The sequence below is a fragment of the Macaca fascicularis genome, chromosome 17 (genome assembly GCF_037993035.2).
Source record: "Macaca fascicularis isolate 582-1 chromosome 17, T2T-MFA8v1.1".
Classification (NCBI taxonomy): Eukaryota; Metazoa; Chordata; class Mammalia; order Primates; family Cercopithecidae; genus Macaca; species Macaca fascicularis.
The window spans coordinates 99726160-99750735 of record NC_088391.1 but is presented as its reverse complement, the minus strand read 5'-3'; the positions used below and the strand labels follow the sequence as shown (position 1 = coordinate 99750735).

At 38.3% G+C, this 24576-nt stretch overlaps 1 protein-coding gene across 12 annotated transcripts in view; it reads right to left on the bottom strand.

The window, feature by feature from the left end:
- MYO16 (myosin XVI) overlaps window positions 1-24576 on the bottom strand; it is a 698554-nt gene that overhangs the window by 133289 nt on the left and 540689 nt on the right. For all 12 annotated transcript variants that reach the window (XM_045377420.2, XM_005586232.4, XM_074021383.1 and 9 more), the window contains 2 exons: window positions 23240-23320; window positions 22782-22987 (listed from right to left, as the gene is read on the bottom strand). In XM_045377420.2, coding sequence (XP_045233355.2) covers window positions 22782-22987; window positions 23240-23320 — 287 coding nt within the window. The remainder of the gene's footprint in view (window positions 1-22781; window positions 22988-23239; window positions 23321-24576) is intronic.

The following is a 24576-nucleotide window of genomic DNA, read 5'->3' as shown; positions in this document are numbered from 1 at the left end:
GATAGCAGTAGAAACTACCCCAAATGAACATAGAGAAAAAAGACTAAGAAACATCATCAGAGCATTGTGACACGTGGGAGGACTTCAAATACCTAATACACATGAAATTGTAATTTCTAAAGGAGAAACAATAGAAAGGAGAATAGAAAAATATTTGAAAAAATGTCCAAATTTTACAAAAGCTGTAAACTCAAAGATCTAAGAAGCCTGATGAAACTTAAGCACAAGAAACATGAAGGAACTACACCAAAGTGCTTACTCAAACATAGTAACATACAGAAAATCTTAAAAGCATATGGAAATAAAGATATACTGTGTACAGAACAAAGTTAAGATGGACAGCAGCTTTCTTCTTGGAAAAAGTGCAAGACAGAAGAGTAAAATCTTAAAAATACTAAAAGAAAGATATGTTGACCTAAAATGCCTTTCTCACAAAAATACCTTCCACAAATGACGTGAGAATGAACAGCACCAGGAGTAAACGCTCATGCAAACCACAGATTCTGTGTGATAATAATGTGTCAATGCAAATTTGTCAATTATAGCAAACCTAACCCTCTGGTAGGGGATTTTTGAGAGCAGGGGAGGCTGTGGGTTTGAGGGAAGGGGAAGGTCTAGGAGAAATCTCTGTACCTGCAGCTCAGTCCTATAATGTACCTGCAATTGCCCTAAAAATATCTATAAAGGCCTGGCACAGTGGCTCACGCCTGTAATCACAGCATTTTGGGAGGCCAAGGCAGGCGAATCCCTTAGGGCCAGGAGTTCGAGACCAGCCTGGCCAACACGGCAAAATCCCATCTCTACTAAAAATACAAAAATTAGCTGGGCATGGTGGTGCATATCTATAGTCTCAGCTAGTTGGGAGGCTGAGGTAGGAGAATCATTTGAACCCAGCAGGTGGAGCTTGCAGTGAGCCAAGACTGTGCCACCATACTTCAGCCTGGGCGACAGAGAAAGACTCCATCTCAAAAATAAAAATAAAAAAGTGTAAATAAATACATACATTGAGCTGAGAAGAATGTAGATAAAATAATATAAGATCTAGCCACTGCAGCTTGGAGGCAAGCCTATGAGTTTGTTAAAATATATAGAGAGAGTCAGTTTCCACAGCTTCTCATCCTTCCTAGTCTTACTTTTAGATTCTCCTCTTTTCTGCCCTCCAGCCTGAAATCTGGGCTTCATTTTCCATCTCTGCTGAGCATTCACCCTGACTGCATGTATAGCTGGGGCCATGCTGCAGGCTGACTGGAAGACGGAAACAGCCCCAGGGGTCCACCCCACTCTTAGGACCACTTCCCTGCTGACGGAAGAGGAAGGTTGCAGTCTCACGGAGCGTTAGGTGTCTTTGGGCCCTCTGCTATGAGATTTCTTGAGATGGAGCATGGAAGAATGTAGGAAATAAGAAATGGTATTCCCATACACTGGGAGCATCAGGAGTTCCATGTCCTGCGCCTTGAGCCTGAAGTAGAGGCTTCTCCTAGAGTTGTTTCTGTTTGCATTAATGCCCACTTCTGGGTGCAAAGTTGCCTGGACTCCAGGCCGTGGTGAACACACCATCAATTCTGTGCTGTTTCAACAAATATAGGGAAGTTTACGTTAAAGGTTTATATTAGAAGAAAGATTTCCTATCACTAATCTAAGCTTCTACTTTTAGACTAGGAAAGAAAAGAACTAAATAAACCTAAGAAGAAGGAATGAAATAATCAAGATAAGAGCTGAAATTAATGAAATCAATTTACTACTTGTTTGAACAGAAAACAACAGAGAAAATACATCAAAAGCTTTTTCTTTCAATAAATAAATAACATAATACAACTCTACCAAGACTGGAAAAGAAAAAAAGAGAAAAGAGAAGAGGCTATCACTGGAGACCCTGCAGACACTGAAAGGATAATAAGGGAGTACTGGTACCCACTGGTACCCACTCACATAAATTCACAACTTAGATGAAAAAGACCAATTCCTCAGAAACTACAAATAGATCATTAAAGATACTGAGTTCAGTTCATTTCCTTCCAGATAAGACATCTTCATACCCAAGTGGTTTCTCTGATAAATTCTATCAAACAGTTAAGAAAAAATTCATAGCAATTCTGCACAGTCTTTTTCACAAGGTAGAAGACAGGACACTGTCTTGGAGAAAACGTTTGCCAATTGAATACCCAATACACATGTGTCTTCAGAATATATAAAGAACTTGAAAAAACAGTCAACATGATACTATCTATGCAACATACCTGAACAGAAAATTCACCAAAGATGTATGAATGGCAAAGAAGCCCATAAAAAGATTTTCAGGCCGGGTGCGGTGACTCACACCTATAATCCCAGCACTTTGGGAGGGTGAGGCAGGCAGACCACGAGGTCAGGAGTTTGAGACCAGCCTGGCCAACATAGTGAAACCCATCTCTACTAAAAATACAAAAATTAGCCACACCTGTAGTACCAGCAACTCGGAAGGCTGAGGCGAGAGAATCACTTGAACCCAGGAGGGGAGGTTGCAGTGAGCCGAGACCATGCCATTGCATTCCACCCTGGGTGACAGAGTGAGATTCCATCTCAAAAAAAAAAAAAAAAAGATGCTCAACATTAGTCATTAGAGAAATGCAAAGAAAAATCACAAGAGAATGCTGGTGTAAATTCATTTTAATGCCAAAAATGTAAAAGACTGATCAAACCACATGTTGGAGAGGAGATGGGAAGACAAAAGGGAACAATCAATTTGGAAAACAGTTTGGCAGTTTTTAAAAACCATAACCATATTCTAACTCTATGCCTCAGCCATTCCACTCCTATAATTTCCCCAGTCTCTCAAAAAGTGAACATGTCTATATAAAGTCTTGTACACCAGTGTTCATAGGAGCTCTATTTATAATAACCCCAAAACTGAGAAAACCCAAATATCTATCAATGGGTATGTAAATATACAAAATTAAGACTCGGCAATAAAAAAGAATGGACTATAACAACATAGATGAATGTCAAAATTATGATGCTGAGTGAAGGAAACCAGATGCAAGAGTACACAATTTACAGTGCCATTTATTTAAAAAATAGACAATGAAATTAATTTCTAGGAGGTGATATGGTTTGGCTCTGTGTTCCCACCCAAATCTCATGTTGAATTGTAATCCCTACATGTTGAGGGGGGGACCTGGTTGAAAGTGATTGGATCATGGGGTGGTTCCCCCATGCTGTTCTCCTGATGGTGAACTCTCATGAGATCTGATGGCTAAGTGTGGCGGTTTCCCCATGCTATTCCTGTGATAATGAGTTCTCATGAGATCTGATGCTGTAAGTCTGGTGGTTCCCCAATACTGCTCTTGTGACAGTGAGTTCTTATGAGATCTGATGGTGTAAGTGTGGCAGTTCCCCCATGCTGTTCTCCTGATGGTGAGTTCTCATGAGATCTGATGGTGTAAGTGTGGCGGTTCCCCCAAGCTGTTGTCTGATGATGAGTTCTCATGAGATCTAAGAGTGTAAGTGTGGTGGTTCCCCCAAACTGTTACTGTGACAGCAAGTTCTTATGAGATCTGATGGTGTAAGTGTGGTGGTTCCCCCAAACTGTTCTTGTGACAAAGGGTGGTGGTTCCCCCATGCTGTTCTCCTGATGGTGAGTTCTCAAGAGATCTGAAGGTGTAAGTGTGGCAGTTCCTCCATGCTGTTCTCATGATAGTGAGCTCTCATGAGATCTGATGGTGTAAATGCGGCAGTTCCCCCATGCTGTTCCCGATGTTGAGTTCTCATGAGATCTGATGGTGTAAGTGTGGATGTTCCCCCATGCTGTTCTCGTGGTAGAGAGTTCTCACAAGATCTGAGGGCTTAAGTGTGGCACTTGCCCCCTTGCTCTCTGCCTCCTGCCACATAAGACATGCCTGCTTCTCCTTTGCCTTCGCCATGATTGTAAGTTTCCTGAGGCCACCGCAGCCATGCAGCACTGTGAGTCAATTAAACGTACTTTCTTTACAAATTATCCAGTTTCAGGTAGTTCTTTATATCAGTGTGAAAATGGACTAATACAGGAGGCAAAAGCATATCAATGCTTGTTTGGGAATGAGAACTTGGTGACAGGTAAGAAAGTGACACTATAAAAGGGCTTGAAGCATTTTTGGGGGGGTGATGGATGTTACCATCTTGGGCTCGTGGGTGTATATTTATGTAAAAACACAATTGCTTTTTTTACCAAAAACAAGGTGAAGGTAGGTCAATTACTTCTCAATAAAACTGTCAAAAATAAATAAATTAAATGTCCATTCATGAAAATAATTCAGAGAAACTTAAAAAATTTGTCCTGGATGACTACCATCAAAACCAAAATGCTTTCTCCTTCTGATATATAGTTTGCACAAAAGTAAACACTGAAGGAGTACCTTCCAGTGGTGGGAAAAACAAAGAAAATGTTCTCAGGTGAGTCGAGCTTGAGATCTTGATAGGAATCACAACGTAGCTCACCAAAGTGCCAGGCAGATGAGATTACATAATGTGCGCTTTCACAGTGTCTGGCCAATAGCAAAACTACTCATATTATTCACTTGTATTGGATAAGTGCTACATTTTGGATGTTACAGTTATGAATATATTTAACCTGTGAGGATTAGTCTCACTAGGATATGCTGAAGGGCAGAAGAACATCTGTTATTTGGTCAATGTGCATAACATTTTCTGAAAAAATTGATAATACATAGCACAGGCAGTTAGTGGCCTAATAGTAAACTGACACACCAAATTACCCTATTTCTACATCAGCATGTACTTGTCTATTGGTTAAAAGCATGTATTTCTGTATGTGTTTTAGGCTTAGATGCTCCTTATTTCGAAATAATGGGACAAAGATGAAAATGTACACTAAATGAAGGAATTCATTTTTTCTTCATGCTTTTTAATAATTTGAATACAGATCACCGATATAAAGATATTCTATGGGCCGGGCACAGTGGCTCATGCCTGTAATCACAGAACTTTGGGAGGCCGAGGTGGGTGGATCACAAGGTCAGGAGTTTGAGACAAACCTGGCCAAAATGGTGAAACTCTGTCTCTACTAAAAAGATACAAAAAAAAAAAAAAAAAAAAATTAGCCAGGAGTGGTTGCATGTGCCTGTAATCCTAGCTACTCAGGAGGCTGAGGCAGGAGAATCACTTGAACCCAGGAGGAAGAGGTTGCAGTGAGCTAAGATCACACCATTACACTCCATCCTGGGCAACAGGAGAAGACTCCGTCTCAAAAAAAAAAAAAGATATTCCATAATTTCACTCTATACTCAATATTTAACAATAATTAAGATAAATCAAATAGAAAATTGAAATGTATCTTATAAAAATAATGGATTTGAATATCCTAATGTAGTCTATAAGAACTGCAAAGGCACTCAATTAGCTGTTGTAGTTAAGAATTCCTTGTACATAGCAGACAATCTACAAATATTTGTTGAAGGAAGAAAGGAAAGGAGATGAGAGTAAAGAATGGAAGGAAACAAAAGACAAAGGGGCAAGGAATGCTTCAAATTTTCAATCAGGAAATGTCACAGCATCCTTAAGACATTATCTTGCTTTTTTAGTCTTTGACATTTGTTGTTTATCTGAAATATTATATGTCTTATCACAACCTTACCTACTGCACAGGCCCAACTCAGCCATCCATGTTGCAAAATGCCCTGGTACATCTGCTGAGCAGCCATGGTTGAGAGGCATTGATTTAAATAATGTGGTCTGAAGAATGCTTGGGTTGTGTGAGTGTGTGTGTGTGTAAGTAATGCCACAGATTTTATAACCATTAAGAGTGGCAAGAGAAGAAAGAGGATTCCCTGGAAATTTTCCAATTATAATTTGAAATCTGTATTAATTATTTCAAGAGCAAAACAATAATTAATGAGGAAGTAACCTTGTACCAGGCCCAGGGAAAGGTGAGGGGACACAGTGTAAAATGGGATGCTTGTAAATATCACTCAGCTTGCATCTAGATAAGATTGTGAGAAGATATTACGGGATAGTGGGAAGAGCAAATCTTTATTCCAAATATTTTCTATTCCAATGACAAAGACCCAAAATGGGAAAAGACATTGCTACCACTGAATTTCCAAGGTACTTTATAACATTGATTGTAAAAATTGAAAGTGAACATGCACCTTGAGAGATTTACCAAGAGGGCCTAACCTGGATTGTGAAGTTGATGAGCTTCTGAAACAAGAAACACAGCTAGAGCACAGAAGCTGTTTTGAGATGAACCTTCAATCAAGGTCTGGATTTCCTCAACACCCAGTTCACTGGTGATATATTTCCTGTTATCAGAATGTGTATGCTTTATTGGCAGGATAATCACAGTACAATAAAGAACTAAAGTCAACTATAAAATATGCAATTAAGTGCTGAAGTTTTTCATTCAAATGTGGGAAGGTGATTATGGCATTAACATTGGTCTTAGCCAGGGGATGTGTTGGGCATAGAAAATGGATTACCTGAGTGTATGCTTGCCTCAAATACATTGTTCACTAGGACAAGACCAATAGATAGTTTACTAGTTCCTGTGATGATTCCTCTTTAAAAGTCTCTTCCTGGTAATTCTATGAAAGACAATCTTTAAACTATGTGTAGGTCATCACCAATAAAAAAAAGTGTAGGTATAACTTTCATGTTTTACTCTATTGTTAAATAATCACTGATTTACTAAATCTAGTGTATAAACGGTTACTTCTATTTCTTAGCCTTGTAGAGACTTAATAGAAGAAGTGCGTTCAAAACAGAGAACATAATTTTGATGAATGCCACATGTTGCATTCTGATTTGTGAATGGGAATCTGATTTTCAGTGTCATAATGATCAGAGCTGGAAAAAGGTCACATTGCCCCGTCTCTCATCATTCATCAGCGACGGAGGTGGCTCAACATATCTCCTATTATTTTCCTTATTCCCTCACTCTATGCACTGCTAATTTTCAGGACACTTTGTAATAGCATTCATTCTTCTGAACATTTCATTGTTTTGAATATATAAAAAGTTTCTTTCTAACATAAAGTGATCCAAGTTTTGATAACTGTGGAGACAGTAGTTGAGAACTTATAAAAAATAGATGTTTTTGTCATAAATGTGAAAATATTTATAAGAATACTATTTAAAAGTTTGAAAACACGTTGTCATCATCCTTTTCATTCTTTAGCAAATGATGTGTTGTTTTAAAAAATATGAATTTCTAGACAATAAAACAAATTATTTTTATTCCAGAATAGATTCTGCTAAAAGTGGACATCTTTATGTCATATAATATAAGTACTGAGTACTTAAGTAGCCACAAAACTAAGTTTTCAAGTTTAAGTGCAAGGGTCTCACAATGATGTAGCTGGTAGTAGAGCATTCCGTGAGTATTCTGTGGAAATACTGTAAAGTGGGTCAGCTATAACTGAATTTTTCTTAGTTAAAAATAGCTTCTCACCTAAACATGAGATCACCAATACAGTGTCCACTGTGATTTGATGTTTTTATCCCTAAACATATTTCCATGTATAAATTGATGCTTCACCTTGGGAATATTACAAAGAATGCTGTCAGTTAACAAAGCATTTCAAAGACCTAAGAAAGAAAAATCAAATGTAACCTTTAAAAGATATAAAATAGAAGTACTAATCTATGCCTCATTTCATAGTTACTACATGGGTAGATATTTCAGAAAATGAATCAGGGCTCTTTTTTGGGGAGAAAGACTATTATTAACCCGCCCAATGTCAAAACCTTGGATCATTATCTCATTCTAAAGTGTAAATGGCTACCCTAAAATGGAAACATTTACTCATAGTTAAACCAAACTTTTTAAGCTGGTAAGATAATAACAACTATTTAGGCCTATTGATATGTCTTGTATGGGATATCAATAAACATTACATCTAAGACACAAAATTTAGAGCTCAACTCTAAAACTATACAGAAAACTGAAACATTAATCATTTGTGTGTTAGTCCATTCAACAAATATCTGTTGGTCATCCACTACATGCCAGACGATGGAGCTGAGAGTCTATTGGGAATTATAGAATACAGAATCCTGGTGATGAAATCCAATGAGACTTATGGGAAGATGGAGCAGTATAAAGATAGGATGACTGTATGTCCTGCTTTGTCAGGACAGTCCCAGTTTAATACCTGTATTCCTGGCAAAATTATTAATTGTTCCTTGTTTTACTATAAAACATGTCTTGGTTTGGTCCATACACTATAAAGTCACCATTGTCTTTAGCCACATACAGTATTAGATTCTAGAATAATTCTGCTGGCAATATGCTGCTCTGAAGACTAGAGGCAGATTTCTAAATTAATTGCCTGTGAGATTAGTACTCTAATAGTTGTGCCTACTATTTATTCATTGGACTCTCAATGTAAGGATCATGAGAGACTTGGCACTGAATTAAGACAAGTGAGGCCCTGGATTAGCCACATCGATTGAGATGAGTGTTATGGACTGAATGCTTGCGACCTCTTAAAATTCATATGTTGAAGTCGCTAAATCCCCAAAGTTACTGGATTTGGAGATAGATCCCTTGAGAGGTAATTAAGGCTAAATTAGGTCATAAGGGTGGGGCCCTGATCCAATAGGATTAGTGTCCTTATAAGAAAAGACAGGAGAGAGCTAGCACTCCCCTGACCTCCGTCTTGACTTCCCATGGCATGCAAGTACCAAAGAAAAGCCATGAAGTCATATGAGCACACAGTGAGAAAGCGAACCTCTACAAATGAGGGGCAAGCACGAACTAAATGCCAGCTTGCTTGCTGGTGCCTTAATCTTGAACTTTTAGCCTCCAGACTGTGAGAAAACAAATGTTTTTTAAGCCACCTAGTCTGTTATTTGGATATGGCAGCCCAAGCAGGCTAATACAATAACTGACAGCTCAGACTACAATGCTGAAGTGTCTCAGCTCTACCAAGATGTCTGGAACCTCTTTAGCTAAGACTGAGTAAAATAAGAAAATGCAAAGGATGATTTGGGGACAATAATTTAACTTATGCATATGAAATTTTGGACATTTAACTCAGAAAGGCAAGATAATCAGATTTGGGATTTCAATTCCATTGGAATTGAATATCTCTGGACTTTAATTTATAAAGTACATTAATCTTTGAACTTTCATTTCTCACTGGGAACTTAATAATGGCAGCAGACTTCCAGTCAAATATGGAGGGATATCTAGGCTACTGGGATTTTATTATTAGAACTGCTCTTTTGTTTTATTTTAACATTTTCATTTATTCTGGTTACGGGACCCCTGATGAATTACACTGGACAATGTGTCAGGGCAAGGTTTGGGATGGGAAAGAATGAATTCACAGCCTTGAATGTAGAGTGGCCTGGAGATCGATACAGTAACCCATTGTTGACTATGACCCATTTCAGTTTCTTTGGATACAAAATTTACATTGCTAGGTTGGGCACAGTGGCTCTCGCCTGTAATTCCAGCACTTTGGGAGGCCAAGGTGGGCGGATCACCTGATGTCAGGAGTTTGAGACCAGCCTGATCAACACGGTGAAACCCCGTCTCTACTAAAAATACAAAATTAGCTGAGCATGGTGGCACATGCCTGTAATCCCAGCTACTCCGGAGGCTGAGGCAGGAGAATAGCTTGAACCTGGGAGGCAGAGGTTGCACTGAGCCAAGATTGTGCCATTGCACTCCAGCCTGGGCAACAAAGAGCGAAACTCCACCTCAAAAAAAAAAAATTTTTTTTTTCATTGCTTATTAGTGGTCCTAGAAGGATACACAATGAAGCAGTGGTGTGCTCATGAAGATAAGAGAAAGAATGTTCTTAAAGACTAAATATCCCCCCAGGGGCATAGCCACGCCCATTATTACAAGTTTACTGGATGAGACCAGTAGTTCCAGAAAGTAAAACATGGCAGAACACTAGACAGAGAAACTTCTGGTCTGATGTTTCCTTAGAGGTGGAGGTAGAGTGACCTGCTGGGCCACTCTCTAACCTTTCCCACTTCCTAAAGGAAGGTGAAGTGGTAGACTAATCTAATCATTAATCTAGGGAAGAAAACTTGTGAACAAACTGCTTGCAAAGAAACAGTTGTTTCCCTCTCCTTCTCCAAGCTCCAAGATTCAAAATCTGATATTGCATTTTTTTAATAAAAATATTCAGAATTCTGGGACTAAATTTTTTTATGGACTTCACAATTGTGTTAAAAGTACATTGTAACTCCCAAAATATTGAATTAGGGTTGCAAACAGATCTCCGTTTATTTTACCAGGATAATCACCTTCATTTCATTTGTTTGGTATTGAACGTTTGCTCAGTGGAATTATATACTCATTTTATATCATTTGGGCTGGTCAGCTTTGGGTATTTGTTTCCGAGGTTGTTAGGTTGTTAGGAAGTTATTAAAGACTTTTTATTTTCATTTTCACCTTGTTTTAAGCAAAAATGTACAATCCTTCATTTGTAAACATCGCTTTTCTTATTGTTCTTTGAGCTGATTTTCCAAAGGTTGTGACTGATCCAGTCTCCTTTCATACCCAGCTGCCTTATGCCACAAATGAGTCTATGGGATGGTGGGTGAGAGGTATGGGACTGGCTGCAGTCCAGGAAACTCTACAAAATTAAATGGGTTGTTTTTCAGGAAGCAGACCAAAGGCAATCCAGAGTATAAGGCCCACAGCTGAATTTTAGAACTCTCCAAGGCCTTCTTTTCACCTGATGTCACAGTGCCATTCTGACGTGCCTGTGCAATTGAGGGTGGATGTTAATGACAGTCAAGCCTCAGAAACAGCACGCCACTGTGGAAGTGGAACCAACAACTACTTTGGAACAGGACCAATGTCAGTACAAATCTCATGTCCTGCAGTGGTTAGAGACACCCTTAGGGATGACGTGCGAGACTTTGGACCTACCTCCTGGGAACTGCAGTTTTCTCAGCTGTAAAATAGAAATGCTGGCAGTAATCAACTTTACACGAGTGCTATGAGGATTAAATGAGATGATGCTTGTGAAGGGTTTAGCACAGTGCTTGTTGCCTAGGAAATACTGATAAATGTTATTTGGAAAAACATTAAATCGAAGCTATGGCAAATATTAGTTACATAATAACAAATATCTACATAATGAGAGTAGTTACTCTAAATGGTTATCATAAGGAGAAGAATAGTGAGTATACAGTGACGAGTGTGGAGTCTGACTCACCGTGGGTACACAGTGGTGAGCCATGACGACGACTCTGATGCCGCGCTTGTGTGGACTCCTAAGCTACACTGACATTCTGATTGAGTAAACTGCTTGTATGAAATAAGAGTGAGCAAATAAGGATTGAAGAAATTAATGATGAATGAATGAGTGGATGCTGTTGTGGGGGATCATGCCACTTGGTAGAGTAGAAATTAGGATCCCAGCCACATGATGACACAAAACAGCAAGGTCGCCTTTCATATCATCTGTTTTTCTAAAAAATTTTCCCCAACTATATTAGAAAGAAGATGAGTGGGACTAGATCAAGGTTTAGTTGCCCTAGAGCCCCCAGCCACCTCCTGTTTTTGTCAGTTTACTGGAACACCACTTGACCCATTTGTTTAAATACTGTGACTGCTGCTTTCTGCTGGAGAGGCCCAGGTGAGCAGCTGGATCAGAGACCACACACCCATGAAGTCCACAATACATACTATTTGGTCCTTTATACAAAAAGTGTGCAGATCCTTGAAGCAGAATATGGGAAAACTTATGATCTATAATGCACTGAGCAGCATAACAAATTCTCAGTAAAGATATAATTTATTATGTTTAAGCTAAAGCGACTTCTGGAAGTGTTAAGCTTCTCTCTCATCTTTTACATTTCATTGAAAAGTTACAGGTCCTGTCTCCTCTCAAACTTCATTAAACCTTAAACAAGCAGCCAACACTCAAGAACAGTTTCAGCTTTAAGAAAATGGTTAGATGTGGCAAAATTACCTCGGAGAAAGTTTATCCTTTGCCAATTCAAGCTGTTGAGAATATTTAATATCTCCTGACCTTATTAATTCACACTTCTCTAAAGGATGCATTGACAGTAGTTGGCATCTCCAACATGTAACAAGGCAGAATTTTAAAAGACTCCAGCACAGGCTGTTCTCTGGCGAGGGTGCCTCATTGGGTAGCCACTGTCCGTTAGCTTTAATCCAATAGATGGAAGTGTGTCTTCTTTCATCCCTCTCTCCGAACACCCAATTTAACATCATGGATGTGTCCTTTCACAGCGAGGCTTTTCAGCAACAACTGTGTCATTTAGGCAAGCTAAATGGTTTGGGCTATTTCTGAGAGGGATTTCATCCAGTAACAATCTAAAAACACAGCTCACGGTCCCTCACCATGCCAAGCATAATAGCCAACCCTCTGGTGCTTTCATTGACAAGTCCTTCTGTCTTTTCCAAATAAGTTCTCCTCATTAAATAGTAAACTTCTCCATTTAGTTACCCTACTCTTCCCTGCCAACCATAAATAATCCCTTAAATGAATGATGGATGTGACACATGCAAGCTTGCCACCCCGGGTCTGGAGTTAAGACTCTAATGTTTGTTCCTCGTAAGCTGGGATTAAGATGGAGAGGAGTGACACCTTGAGAGAGAGCCATAGGACCACAATTCTGGCACAGCCCTTGATGACCACTGGAAACAAAGACGTATGAATGAGAATGCCACAAGCATACAGGGTGATAAAGGCAGCTTTGGGAAAGGTGGCTGAGACCATATAAAACATCTCCTGTAGGGACTTTTCAAAGCTGTCCTTTTTTCTTTTCTTTTTTCTCTCTCTCTCTTTCTTTTTTCCAGCATGGCCTCCTATTACCCTTTCTCTCAATTCTACAATTTTGAAAAAAAATACATGGTTTTATATTATTCAACACATTAAATTAACTTATACATATTGGGGAGAGATGAAAATAATAATTCCTATGTATAGGCATGGCTGTGGAAGGGTTTTATTATTTCCCATCACTTGTGAGTTCTGTATTTGAAAGGATGGTAGCTTGTCTCAAAATGGTGCTATACATGGATGCTCCCCATTGAATATATCTGGGTTGGGTTTAAGTGCTTTGATGAATAGAATACAGGGAGAGTGCTGCTGTGCCAAGTCCAGGCCCAGCTTTTAAGAAGGCTGCAAGCTTCTTTCCTTCTCCATGGAAACTTGACCCAGTGGGTAAGAAGTCTGGGCTATTCTGCTAGAGAGAGAGTCACCTGGAGGAACAGAGGCACCAGGCATAGGATTGAAGAGACCACAGTTTGGCTCGCCCCAGCCCAGCTAGGACTTAGCTAACACCCACCTCTTCAGCCATATGGCTGCAACTGGAGAAGAGACCCCAAGCAAGCATTGCCCACTAATCCCGGTTAGCTCACAGCATGGAGAGAAAATATAAATTGCTGTTTTATGCCACTGAGGTTGGGGATGGTCCAACACACAATAACAGATAATTCAGCCAGAAGTTGATGCATTTCCAACCCTTTGTTACATGTTTTGCAGCGCATCCCTATGAGGAGGGCACTTCTCCACGCTATCTATGTTGGTCTTGGCCAAGCGACTGATTTTAACCAATGGGATACTTGGGAATGACACAGGCCACACTTCAGTAGCCTCTGTAACACTCATTCAGCCTTTTTTTTGGTCCTCTCTATGACTCAGGAAGAGTATATCCTAGATCTGGGCTAGTCTTTAAAGCTGAATCCCATTAAAAACAAAAACAAGAACAACAACAACAAAAAAGATTGGAACTGGTTTGAGCTTAGGCATGCTACTTCTAAACCACACTCAAATGCAATGCAAGAGAGAAATAAACATTTGCTGTTGCAAGCCACTGATTTAGGATTTTTTTGTTCTACAGAACATACTAGTGGAAGCTGGCTTTTACAGTGCCATCAGTAGAAGGTCTCCTAAACTGAAGAATGAGACTGACATTAGAGAACATTATTGAGATCTACTGAAGAGTAGATCAGATTTTTTCCTTCAGTTGCACAGAATTTGGATACAGAGGCAGGAAGGGTGACCAGCTTCTTGCTGGAGGCCAGGCAAACCCGTCTTATGGTCTAAGGCAGAGATAAGCAAATTTTTCCTGTGAAGGGCCAGAGAGTAAATATTTTAGGCTTTGCATGCTAAGAGGCAAAACTGCGGATATTATATAGGTACTTATATAACCGTTTAAATGTAACCATTTAAAAATGTAAAAAATATTCTTAGCTCTCAGGCCACATGAAGCAGATGGCAGGCCAGATTTGTCTCTTGGGCTGTCATTTTCTAACCTCTGGTCTAGTGGTTTAAATGAACACATACATGGATATTTCCAGCACGCTCTAATAGGCATGTGATAATTATATTATACAACACATTTTGAACCTTAAAGACACCAACTTATCTGGGATTTTATAAAATGTCTTCCAAAGGAGAGGATACCTGAGTGAACCTTGAAGAGCAATAAAGGAAACAAGGTAGAAAAGATGACGGGATTGACATGTACAATGCCTCAAAATCTTTGAAACCATATGGTATGTTCTGGTAAGGCATGTTTCCTTCCATCAGCACAACAACTATCAAGTAACATAAACTTAGCTCCAAAACTTCCAAATGCAACATATATAGCTTTGCTGCCTATTGACACCAAATGAACACACAAACGTGGCTGTTTTACTTTGGGTAGGCTGCTATAACAACGTACTATGGATTGAGCAGCTTAAACAACAGAAATCGATTTCTCACAGTTCTGGAGGCTGAGAAGGCCAAGGCCAAGGTGCCAGCCACATTCTTGTGCCGGCCACATTCTCATGCCCTCATTCAACCTTAATTACCTTCTTAGAGGTTCCACCTCCAAATAAAGGCACATATGAATTTATAGGAGGACACAGTAAGTCCACAGCTGTAGGCAATCCAATTATGTACCATAATTTGCACATAATAATTTTCCTGCTGCTTCTTTTGTTGTTCCTCCTGTCTCCAAACTTGTGAAGTCTCTGGCCATTGGAGACAGAGTCCTTAAGTCTTTATCATTCCACTCTGAAGTTGTATTACACAAGGAATATACAGAAAAAAAACTGACAAGCATACTTTTCTACATTTAATCAAAATAGTACCCTCTCAACTAAAGCAATCCTCCAGTTTCAATTAGAAAGACTTGGAATGATGGACAGGTATTAAAGCCAAGATACCATGATGTAAATTTACAACCTCATGTCCACCTACAAAGTCCAAGAAATGTCCATTATCCACATTTATTGTCATGTCAGATTTCAGAAACAATACATCCTGTTCAAATCAGTGATTGCTTACTTCCCAACTGCAAAACTGGACATTTTTTTTTGTTCAAGATTTTTGTGGTAATCATATTCTTTCTTGTATACTTAATGAAGTCATTTGCTTTGATAGATTTTTATTCTCTGGCAGTTCAGACTAGGTGATATAAATAGAAAATAAATATTTTGCATAGGGGTAGTACATTCTGTTACCTGAAATTTTGGTAACCAAACAAACAACCAAAAATTTATATTAAATTACAACTCTAGGCTTTGTTTTTTATAACGATGTTTCCATTGCCTGGGGGCATTTCAAAGAGTGGATGAGCTTCTTGAATACTCAAGGAATATTAAAGTATGCTATTTCTTGCTGTAACAGTATGTTGATTGTATCTTACTTAAATTCTTCAGTTTCTACAGGAACTATAATCTATGAATCAATATTTTTTGTAATATTATTTCAGACTGGCATCCTAAATGTAAGAGAGATATGGGCAAATTTCCTTTAAAATAAATTCGTAATTCCATTTCCACTGATAAGTCATTACAGATAAAAATAAGAAAAAGAAATCACATCTTATTTTAAATAAGGGAATGCTAAAAGAAATGCAAAGAATTACCTAAAAGTATCATTTCCCATCCTCAGTATTCCTTTTTACTCACTGTACTTTTTACAGTATGCCTATGATCTCTGTTATGCAGAAATATTACCTTAAAATGAATGACCATTTAATCTCCAATGCCAAGTTCATTTTGAAAAAATTTGCTAAACACCAACAAGGCACAAGCATTGTGAATGAATACGATACGATCCTCGTTTAGAAGAAGTTATAGTCTATTGTAAACATATAAAAATTACACTTAATTTTTAAGTATTAATTGCATTTACTATTTTAGCAAAAGAGTAATCCTAATAGAGCGTATATAAAACTGACTTGGAAGTATACAAAAGCAAAGGTAAAAATAATTTTCTAATTTTATGATATATGATCTCTCTCTTTTTCTCTCCCTCCCTCTTTCCATCCCTCCCTCCCTCTCTCTCTCTCTCTCTCTCTCTCTTTCCACTCTCTTCTGGGGAAATAGAGCAATTTGGATAACTGTTGGAATAATGGTTAGAAATATTCATGTAGCTGACAAAGGTTACGCTGGACAATCACTAAGGGTTCCTGTAATGCAGAGAATCTTTGATGTCACAGATCTAAGGAACTCTAACAACACGAAGAAACAGAGAACAATACACTAAATGCACTTTTCTAATATTGGCTGAGTGAGATAAATCCCATTTCACATCCTGCACACGTGCACCTCATTTTGTTGTGCTTTGCTTTACTGTGTTTTGCAGAGATTGCATTTTTCACAAATTGAAGGTTTGTGGCAACCCGACAGCAAGCAGGTTTAATAAGCATAGTTCTTCCAACACGTTCACACTTCACTTCTCTGTTTTGCACTTGGGTAATCCTTGTCATGTTTTAAAACTTTTCATTAAAATTATGTCTGTTATGGTGACCTGTGGTCAGCAATCATTGCTGTTACTATTGTAATTGTTTTGGGGTGCCACAAACCACACCGATATAAGAAAACAATCAATAAGTGTCACGTGTGTTCTCACTGTTCCAACTACCAAGAGGTCCCCCACCTCTCTCTCCCTCTTCTTGGGCCTCCCAATTCACTGAAACACAGAATTATTAAAATTAGGCTAATTAATAAACTTGCAATGGTCACGAAGTGTTTACATAAAAGGAAGAGTTGCACATCTCTCACGATTAATCAAAAGCTAGAAATGATTAAGCTTAGTAGGGAAAGCATGTTGAAAGTCAAGACAGGCCAAAAGCTACATCTCTTGCATCAAACAGCCAAGCTGTGAATGCAAAAGACATGTTATTGAAGGAAACTCAAAGTGCTATTCTTGTGGGCACATGAATGATAAGAAGGCAAAACTGCCTTATTGCTGATATGGAGAAAGTCTGAGTGGTCTGGACAGAAGATAAGACCAGCTGCAATATTCCCTTAAGCCAAAGCCTAATCCAGAGAAAGGCCCTAACTCTTCAATTTTATGAAGGCTGAGAGAGGTGAGGAAACTGCAGGAAAAATGCTGGAAGGTAACAGAGATTGATGCATGAGGTTTGAGGAAAGAAATTGTCTCTGTAACATGAAGGGGTGAGGAGAAACAGCACATGTTGATGTAAAGCTGCAGCAAGTTATCTAGAACAGTTAGCTAAAATAATTGATAGAGGTGGCTACAGCAAACAACAGATTTTCAGTGTAGGTGAAATAGCCTTCTATTGGACGAAGATGCCATCTAGGAATTTCAGCGTTAGAGAGGGGACAATACCTGGCTTCAAAGCTTCGAAGGCCAGGCTGACTCTATAGGGGCTAATACAGCTGGCAATTTTAAGTTGAAGCCAGTTATCATTTGTAATTCCAAAAATCCTAGAGCCTTCAAGAATTATGCTAAGACTGCTCTCCCTTTGCTATGTAAATAGAGTAACAAAGCATGGATGACAGCACATCCATTTTTAAAATCAATTTTACTTCAAGTTCTGGGATACATGTGCAGAACATGCAGGTTTGTTACATACGTATACATGTGCCATGGTGGTTTGCTGCACCTATCAACCCATCATCTAGGTTTTAAGCCCCACATGCATTAGGTATTTGCCCTAATGCTCTTCCTCCCCTTGTCCCCCAGTCCTGGATAGGCCCCAGTGTGTGATGCTGCCCTCCTTGTGTTCATGTGATCTCACTGTTAAACTCCCACTTATAAGTGAGGACATGTAGTGTTTGGTTTCTGCTCCTGTGTTAGTTTGCTGAAAATGATGGGTTCCAGCTTCATCCATGTCCCCACAAAGGACATGAACTCATTCTTTTTACGGCTGCATAGTATTCCACGGTGTATATGTGCCACAATTCCATTATCCAGTCTATCATTGATGGGCATTTGGGTTGGTTCCAAGTCTTTGCTATTGTAAATAGTGCCGAAATAAACATACATGTGCATGTGTCTTTATAGTAGAATGATTTATAATCCTTTGAGTATATACCCAGTGATGGGATTGCTGGGTCAAATGGTATTTCTGGTTCTAGATCCTTGAGGAATTGCCACACTGTCTTCCATAATGGTTGAACTAATTTACACTGCCATCAACAGTGTAAAAGCATTCCTATTTCTCCACATCCTCGCCAGCATCTGTTGTTTCCTGACTTTTTAATGATCACCTTTCTAACTGGTGTGAGATGGTATCTCATTGTGGTTTTGACTCAAGATGGATTAAAGACTTAAATGTAAAAGCTAAAACCATAAAAACCCTAGAAGAAAACCTAGGCAATACCATTTAGGACACAGGCACGGGCAAAGACTTCATGACTAAACACCAAAAGTAATTGCAACAAAAGCCAAAATTGATAGATGGGATCTAATTAAACTAAAGAGCTTCTGCAGAGCAAAAGAAGCTATCATCAGAGTGAACAGGCAACCTACAGAATGGGACAACATTTTTGCAATACATCCATTTCACAAAGGTCTAATATCCAGAATATACAAGGAATTTAAACAAATTTACAAGAAAACAAACAACCCCATCAAAAAGTGGGTGAATGATATGAACAGATACTTCTCAAAAGAAGGCATTTATGTGGCCAACAAACATATGAAAAAAAGCACATCAATTTACAACATGGTGTACTAAATATTTGAAGTTCACTGTTGAGAACTACTGCTCAGAAAAAAAAATTCTTGCAAAACACTGCTACTTATTGACAATTCACCTGGTCACCCAAAAACTACTGAAGGAATTGAATATTGTTTTCATGCCTGCTAACATAGTATCCATTCAGCAGCCCATGGATCAAGGAGGAATTATTAAGAAATAGATTCTCTAAGAATATAGCTGCCATAGATAGTGATTTTTCTGATTTATTTGGGCAAAGTAAACTGGAAACCTTCTGGAAAGTATTCCCCTTTCTAAATGCTCCTAAGAATATTTGTGATTTATGCTACCATAAATATCAACATTAATGGGATTTGGAAGCAGTTGATTCCCACACTCATGGATGACTTTGAGAGGTTCAATACGCCAGTGGAGAAAGCAACTGCAGATGTGGTGGAAACAACAACAGAGCCAAAATTAGAAGTGGAGCCTGGAGATGTGACTGAACTGCTGCAACCTCATGATCAAATATTAATGGATGAGGAGTTGCTGCTTATGGATGAGCAAAGAAAGTGTTTCTTGAGATGGAATCTACTACTGGTGAAGATGCTGTGAACATTGTTGAAATGACAACAAAGGATTTAGAAATTCCATAAACTTAGTTGGTAAAGCAGTGGTAAGATTTCAGAAGATTGACTCGAATCTTGAAAGAGGTTCTACTCTGGGTAAAATGCTGCTGCAGCATTGCATGCTACAGAGACATTTTTCACGAAAGGGAGTCAATGGATGTAGCAAACTTGATTGTTTCATTTTAAGAGATTACTACAGCCACCCTAGCCTTTAGCAACCACCACCCTGATGGGTCAGCAGTCATCAACATCAAGGCAAAACCCTCCACCAGCAAAAAGATTATGGCTTGCGAAAGACTCAGGTCATTGTTAGCATTAGTTAGGAAAAATATTTTAAAATTATGGTATCATATGGTGTTTTAGATGTAATGCTATTGCACACAACAGACTATAGGATAGTGCAAAAATAACTTTTATATGCAGTAGGAAACCAAAACCTTCATGTGATTTGCTTTATTATGATATTAGCTTTATTATGGAGGTCCCTAACTGAACCTACAACGTCTCCAAGGTCAGGCTGGATAGTGCTTCTCAAACTTCAACTGCATACCAGTCACTGAGGAATTGTGATGAATTTGCAGATTTTGATTGAGTGAACCTGGGGTGAGGCTGGAGATTATACATTCCTCACAAGTTTGCTTTGATCACCAAGGCACTGGTGCCCTTTCAACATTTGGCTCAGGGGAAGCAAAACAAAACAAAAACATTGTCCCCAGATGACTAGAGATTCCATGCCAGGGGTTCTCAAAGTGAGGTCCACATGGCAACAACGTTAACATCAGCTGGAAACTTTTAAAAAATGAAAACTCACAGGCCTCTGCCAGATGTACTGAATCTGAACTTGGGGGAGCCCAGGAAACCATAGTTTAAGAAGCCTCCAGGTGATTCTGATGTGCACTGATGTCAGAGAACTGCTGTTCTGAGTAACACTAAAGAGGGAGTTACTACAGTTAAACAAATCATAATGTCTCCAGGCTTGTCACCCTCTGAGGACACCGCAGATCACTTCCTGAGACCTCAGCCTAGGATGGACACTCTCCATTCTGTTTCATATTGAATCATCTCTGGAGCTACAAACCAGGGGAAGCCCAGTCCCTACTCCCTGTTGATTCGGATTCAGAAAGTTTGGGATAAATTTGGGGACTCTATTGTTTTAAACTTACACAACAACAGTTTTTAAAACTCAAACCAAAGACCATCTATACTTAAGAAGGTGGGAGGGCTGACCTTTAATACACACACTACAAAATGTAAGAAATATCAGCTCTTAACAGGCTTGGCATCTCTGAAGACTATGAAGGGATTTCCACTGAGGGACCAGGAAGAGATGGGTCAAGAGCCGTCCCTTCCAAAGCCCCACAACAGTCAGTGATAGCTACCAAGACTCCTGTCCACAACAACCCCCAGAAGTGTTATATCCAGCTTTTCTTTTTTTCTATGTAAGCCCAACTTTGTAGTTATTCCTTATAAATTAAGAGACAACATGTCTGTTATCTCATTTACAAGCACCTTTTAAATTTTAAACACAAATATCTTGTCTATCTGAAATACACATTCTACAGTTTAAATACATCCATCCCCATGTGGTTCTGCTTATCTTCTATCTTCTAAAGATATTCTATCACCCCTTTAAAATGGAAGGCTCAAGCTGAACTCATATGTTGTTTATTTTCTTCTATGTGTCTTTATAAAATTTACCAACATGCACGATAAGTAAATGTGGCTTCTTTCTTCTGGAAAATGTTATAAAAATTAAACACAGAATTTTAGTCATCGTTTAAATATTATTCCCTTTGTTCTGAATTAAATATTTCAAATGTAGTGATTTAAGTTTGTTGGCTTGCTTGTTTTGTTTTTGTTTCACAGCTTCCTCAAAATAGTGGCTCGCATCGAACTAGTCAACAAAAGTCTTAAAATCTCTTTTTTGGATGAATGGTTTATCAAACAGACTTTTTCATATTGTAGTTGTACCGTTAATTTTTAAACATAAATGCAAGATTTCACACTTGCAATACTTACATTAGTTTATATCAGTATTATTTTAAGATCTCATTTTATTTTATATAGAATTACCAAATGTCTTCTGATTTCCTTTTTGCCCACCCCGTTTTATTTTTTAAATGTTTAAAAACAGATAGTCTCATTATTTTCACCAGGATTGTAATATCTTTCAAATATCTTTGAAAGCCATCTCTGATCCCGAATTACCTCCTTACTATGCGTCTGTAACACTTTGTAATATTCCAACCCTTTGTAGCATTACAAGCACTGAATGGCCATTATTTGCATACACATTTACCTGCCTAAACTGGGACATTCATCAAGCTAGAGTGTATAGCACAACAATGTATCTAAAGACGAGGCCTGGAATAGTGCTTAGTAGCATATATCTGTAAATTAAGTTACTATCCATCAACCAATTTATTTAAAATGGATTCTTCAGTGAGGATTTTAATTTACTTAAAATCAGACTAAAGTTTCTGATCAAATAAAATACATATGAACAAATATGTAGCCTGAGGGGATGATACTGCTTTTGGGTGAGTTTAGGTTCGTCTTGCAAATGGCTGGGATAAGGCTACCATCAGAGAAGGGCTAACACAGACATGAAGACGAGGCCACATGACAAGAGTTTATCCTAGGAATGAGTGCACTGTTTTGTGCACAGTGTGTTTTTCAGCTGAATTTATTAAAGAAAATAGAGGTCAACAGACTTCTGTTCTAAAGGGGCAGATAACAAACATTTTACAAATATTTTACACCATGGGACACTGTCTATCTCCACTGCAGTGCAAAAGTGGTTACAGACAATATGCAAAGAAATGATTGTGGCCATGTTCCAAGAAAACTTTATTTACAAAAACAGGTGGTAGGCTGGATTTGGCCCACGAGTGTAGTTTGCCAACCACTGATCTCAATAATATTTGTTCATATATAAAAGGGGAAATAATCACATATATTCTCCTTTTAAGTAATAAATAGGGAGTATCATACGCAATCATTTTATAAAAATTTACTTCAAGGAAAGCCACACTTTGAAAGCTTTGAAAGCCACACATGAGAATGGTTTCCAAGACGCTGTCCTCAGTACAGTGTAATTATTTTTTATGTGAGCTTTGTCAGTGTCTTTGTTTCCCAGAATATTTTGTTTATTGGAGATAAGAAAACGTAAACAACAAAAGCAATGCCAAAAAAGACAACAGAAGATACTTGCTGCAATAGTGTCAGTGTCAGTATACTTCACTGAACAGCAGCTAAAACGATGATTTTAAGAGCAGAAGAATTTACCTTGACAGGAAATCCGAGAAGGAAAGGCGAACAGGGTATCCATATCGGAAGATCTTCACCATCTCCAGGACCCCAATATATTGCAGCTGAGCAGACACGTAAAAATTATCGAAAGTATCTGGCAGCTTTGAATTATTGGGCCTGATGCAATGAATGAAGTGTGGAGTGCACTTCTGAAGTTTTCCAATAATATCCGTTAGGGATTTCTAAGGAGAGAAGTAAAACCCAACTGATTCTCCAAAGGAGACACTAGCTAAAAATATGAAGCAGTTTTTAAATAAAAAGTCTTTACATCTTTAAATCTTATTATGCATTTACTGTGTGTGTGTATGTGTGTGTGTATGTTTACTTTTTCTGAAGATATTTTGTTGCCAAAAATGGAAAAAAAAAAGTACATAAACCCTCTTTAGTTGCTATAAACATACATTAAGTTTTTGAAATCTGAAAACGTCACTAACCCTGAGTTGTGATGCTATGGTGACTGGATCTCCTCGTTCCAATCTTTGAAGAAATGTAGAAGTTCCTTTCTTTTTTAATAACTGTAATAAAAAGAAAGAAAAGAAGGAAAGGAGGGAGGAAAAGAAAAGAAAGGAAAGGAGAGGAGAGGGAAGAGGAGGGGAAGGGAGGGGAGGGAAAGAGAAGGGAGGGGAGGAGAAGGAGACGGGAAGGGAAGGAAGGGGAGGGGAGAAGAAGGAAAGGGAGGGAGGGGGAGGGAAGGAAGAAGGAGAAAAGTGAGGGAGGGAGGGGAGGGAAGGGAAGGAAGGAAAGTGAGAAAGGAAAAAACAGAGAGAAAGAAGGAAGAAGAAAAGACAGAGGACGAAAGGAAGGAAAGAAGAAAGAATGAAGAGTAAGAAAAAGTGAGCAAATTTATTTTACTAAATTTCAGTTCAGAAGAGCAAAAAATTAAGTCTCACATCCATGTACATTCACTTACAGGCAAATGTGGATTTAAAACAGTTTATAAAAACCAGTGCCAAGTGATTTTCGTAATGGTGTGTATAAGTTGAGGAAATGGGCAACTACTTGTAAAATCACAACTGTTACTGCCAATCTTTCACATATAGGGCTGTTGTGTAAATCAGATCTATCAACATCCTGCACCCATTTTAGCGTGACAATAAACATAGATCCTGATTTGCTTGGTGGTACAATAAACTCACTACCATATCCTGGTTATGCTACTAACTGTTCATATTTATCATGAAATTTAGTTTACTCTGGGGCAAAATGATGCTATTTTATGTTACAAAAATTTTATATTTCAATTATCATTGGTCTGTTCCCTTAAATTTAAGTACACTCAGGAATTGAATGAATGAATAGTCTGATGCTTTCTTACCATGTTTTTCTTCCCTTTCCTCCTCTACCTCATTTTATAACTACTAAAAAAGGTTACTAAATTACCTATCTGTAAAAAATGCTAATAGACTCTATTTTTTTCAAATAAGTAAATATGTACAGCCCTGAAGAGAAAAAAAAAAAATCCTATGTAGTGAAGATTACATGATGACAGAGACATAAAATCAGTGAAAATGAGCCCAAAACGAAATAAAGGGCAGAAATAAGGGGCAGAGGTAATTAATTAAATTCCACCCAGGGTTAAAAGGAACCTCAGCCACTAACCTACTATGATATTTCACAAAATTATATATTAGACTAATAGACTTATTGATCTAAAATCATTTTTCTTAAAAAAGGTCTTGATACAAGAAGAAATCTGAGATAACTTTCTTGTGGATTTAGTGCTTTTGCTATTATGACAATAGCTCATTTTCTTCTGTTAAGATCTACCATC